This window comes from Primulina eburnea, chromosome 11, assembly GCF_022965805.1.
Source record: "Primulina eburnea isolate SZY01 chromosome 11, ASM2296580v1, whole genome shotgun sequence".
Classification (NCBI taxonomy): Eukaryota; Viridiplantae; Streptophyta; class Magnoliopsida; order Lamiales; family Gesneriaceae; genus Primulina; species Primulina eburnea.
The window spans coordinates 31926685-31929460 of NC_133111.1; the positions used below are offsets into that span (position 1 = coordinate 31926685).

At 37.3% G+C, this 2776-nt stretch overlaps 1 protein-coding gene across 1 annotated transcript; it reads right to left on the reverse strand.

Annotated features, from left to right (window-relative positions):
* Positions 1 to 658: 658 nt before the first annotated feature.
* On the reverse strand, positions 659 to 1372 carry LOC140805526 (secreted RxLR effector protein 161-like). The gene has a single exon (XM_073161793.1). The coding sequence runs from the start codon at positions 1370 to 1372 to the stop codon at positions 659 to 661; it is 714 nt and encodes a 237-aa protein (XP_073017894.1).
* Between the last annotated feature and the right edge of the window lie 1404 nt (positions 1373 to 2776).

Consider the following 2776-nt stretch of genomic DNA (forward strand, 5'->3'; position numbering starts at 1 on the left):
ATTCAAAGCTACTAAGTTGATGTGTTGCTAACAATCTAAAATCTCTCGATAATCTTTGCATCATCAGTTAAATTTGATACCTTAAGTAAAGGTTCTCTGACTTGCGACTTAATAGGCTTGACACTTTCGATATAACTTTCCCACCTCCTGGTACACAATGACATGAGTGTTGACAATTACCCTAACAATCAAGTAGAATATTCCTTCCATTTCAGTTGTGTCTGTTTTGGCCATGGAACACATCTTGACTTCATACGTGTTTCATCATGGTTGCTCGTCCTCACACGTACATAGGTGATCTCCTTGTAAAAAGGGTATCCTACTTACCCCGCTTTTGCAAGCTAAGAAATCATTAAAAATATAATACTTAACTTCACTACCTTTGTAGGCAACTTCACTCATCGTCTTAGGAAAGAGGAGTGATTCCGCAAGTTCTCATAACTTAATTGTCTCATTGAACCAAGATCTTGGGATCTCCAATCAACAAGGTTGGGTTTCTACTATGAAACTTTATTTGGTAGGTTTTAAACCCATTTCTATTGACAGATAGTACATTTGATATCTATTTAATGATTTTGTAAGCGGATCTGCTAAGTTATCCTTTGATTTAATATAATCAACGGATATAACTCTATTAGAGATCAACTGTCGCACAGTATTATGTCTTCGACGAATGCGTCAAGACTTGCCATTGTACATAAGTATTTTGTGCCCTTGCAATTGCCGACTGACTGTCGCAATGTATCAAGATTACTGGCACTGGACTTGTCCAACACGGAATGTCCTCTAGAAAGTTGCGAAGACATTCAACTTCTTCCGCAGCTTTATCTAGCGCTATGAACTCCGATTCTATAGTAGATCTAGCAATGCAAGTTTGTTTCGATGACCTCCAAGAGACTACTCCTCCACCAATGCCAAATACACAGCCGCTGGTGGATTTGGAGTCCTTGGTGTCAGAAATCCAATTTGCATCATAATATCCTTCAAGTACTGCATGATACCTTGTGTAATTTAATCCATATTCTGATGTGTACTTTAAATATCTAAGCACCCTTGTCAGTGCCTTCCAGTGTGCATCACTAGGTTTACTTGTAAACCGGCTTAACTTGTTAACCGCACAAGCGATGTCAGGTCTAGTACAGTTAGTGATGTACATAAGGTTTCCAATAATGCTGGAGTATTCCAGTTGGAAAACTGGTTCTCCACGATTCTTCGCCAAATGGACATTCACGTCTAAAGGCATTTTTACTGAGGTAGAGTCATAAGCGTTAAACTTTTTCAACACTGTTTCTATATAACGAGACTGAGATAGGACTATTTCTTCTGGAGTTCCAAATATTTTAATCCCTAGAATTACATCAGCAATACCCATATCTTTCATATCAAAATGTTTTGTCAACATTTACTTTATACCCTCAATCAACTATTGGCTATTCCCCATTATTAGCATGTCATCCACTCTCGAGTGCTTTTAATGTAAACACATTTGTCACACTCATTAATCTTAAATCTATTTGACAATACTACCTGGTCAAATTTTTTGTGCCACTGCTTGGGCGCTTGTTTAAGTCCGTATAGTGACTTAATTAAACGGCAGACCTTTGTTTCTTGTCCTTTAACTATGAAGCCTTCAGGTTGCTCCATATTTCTTCTTCAAGTTCAGCATTTAAGAATTTTGTTTTGATATCCGTTTGATGTATCTCAAGGTTATGAAAAGATTCCATGGCAATAAGCACACGAATGGATGTTATTCTTAAAACTGATGAATACGTGTCAAAGAAATCATCACATTCTCTTTGAATATAGCCTTTTGCCACAAGCCTGGCTTTGTATTTTTCAATACTTCCATCAATTCTAGTTTTCTTTTTCAATATTCATTTGCATCCCAATGGCTTGGTACCTGGTGGAAGATCCACTAGTTCCCAAGTATGGTTTTGCAAAATGGAATCCATTTCAGCGTTGATGGCTTCTTTCCAATAAGGAGCTTCAAGGCTAGCCAGAGCATCTTGTATGTCATTTGGTTCATTTTCCAACATAAAAGTATGGAAGTCTGGATCAAAGGACTTTGAAATTCTAGCCCTTTTTCTTCTTCTTGGCTTTTGCTCCTTTGAAGAGCCTTCTGAAAGGGGATCGGTTACGGTGGCCGGAAGCGCAACGGAAGTTTAAAATTTTTAATTTTCTTGAGAAAATTTCGGCCACCTACTAGTCTTGTGCAACAAATACAACAAAAATCCAACTATGTCATACATAGGGTGTTTTAGATATATACCTATCAATCTTTAAAAGATTGATTGTGGCTCCAACTTTGTTGTTAAACAACAAAGCTCTTGAATGGCATGAAGATCTACAAGCTCTCCTTGAACTCCTTTCTTCAAAATTAGGCCCACCACTAACTAGGAAGATCCCCTCATATTTTGCACTAGAAAAATATGAGGATTTTTCAAAGAGAAGTGTAGTGTTCCTCAACAAATTGAAGAACAAAAATGGAGGAGAAAAATGAGAGAAAAAATGGACAAGAGTTTCGGCCATCATGCTTGGAGAGGAGAAGGAGAATGACTTAATTTCTTGTCTTGGTGTTGCAAAAAGCAAAAGTCAAAAAGTTGCATGCCATGCAATTTTTTTTTTATTCAAAAGTATTCTCCAACCTTTCACCTCCCTAGCATGCTTTTCTAAGTGGGCTTGTAACATTTACAAGGCCCATGGACTATTTAAATTGTCTCAAACATATTTGAGCCCAATTAGACTTTACTTGATTTTACTCAAGCCCACTAGTTAA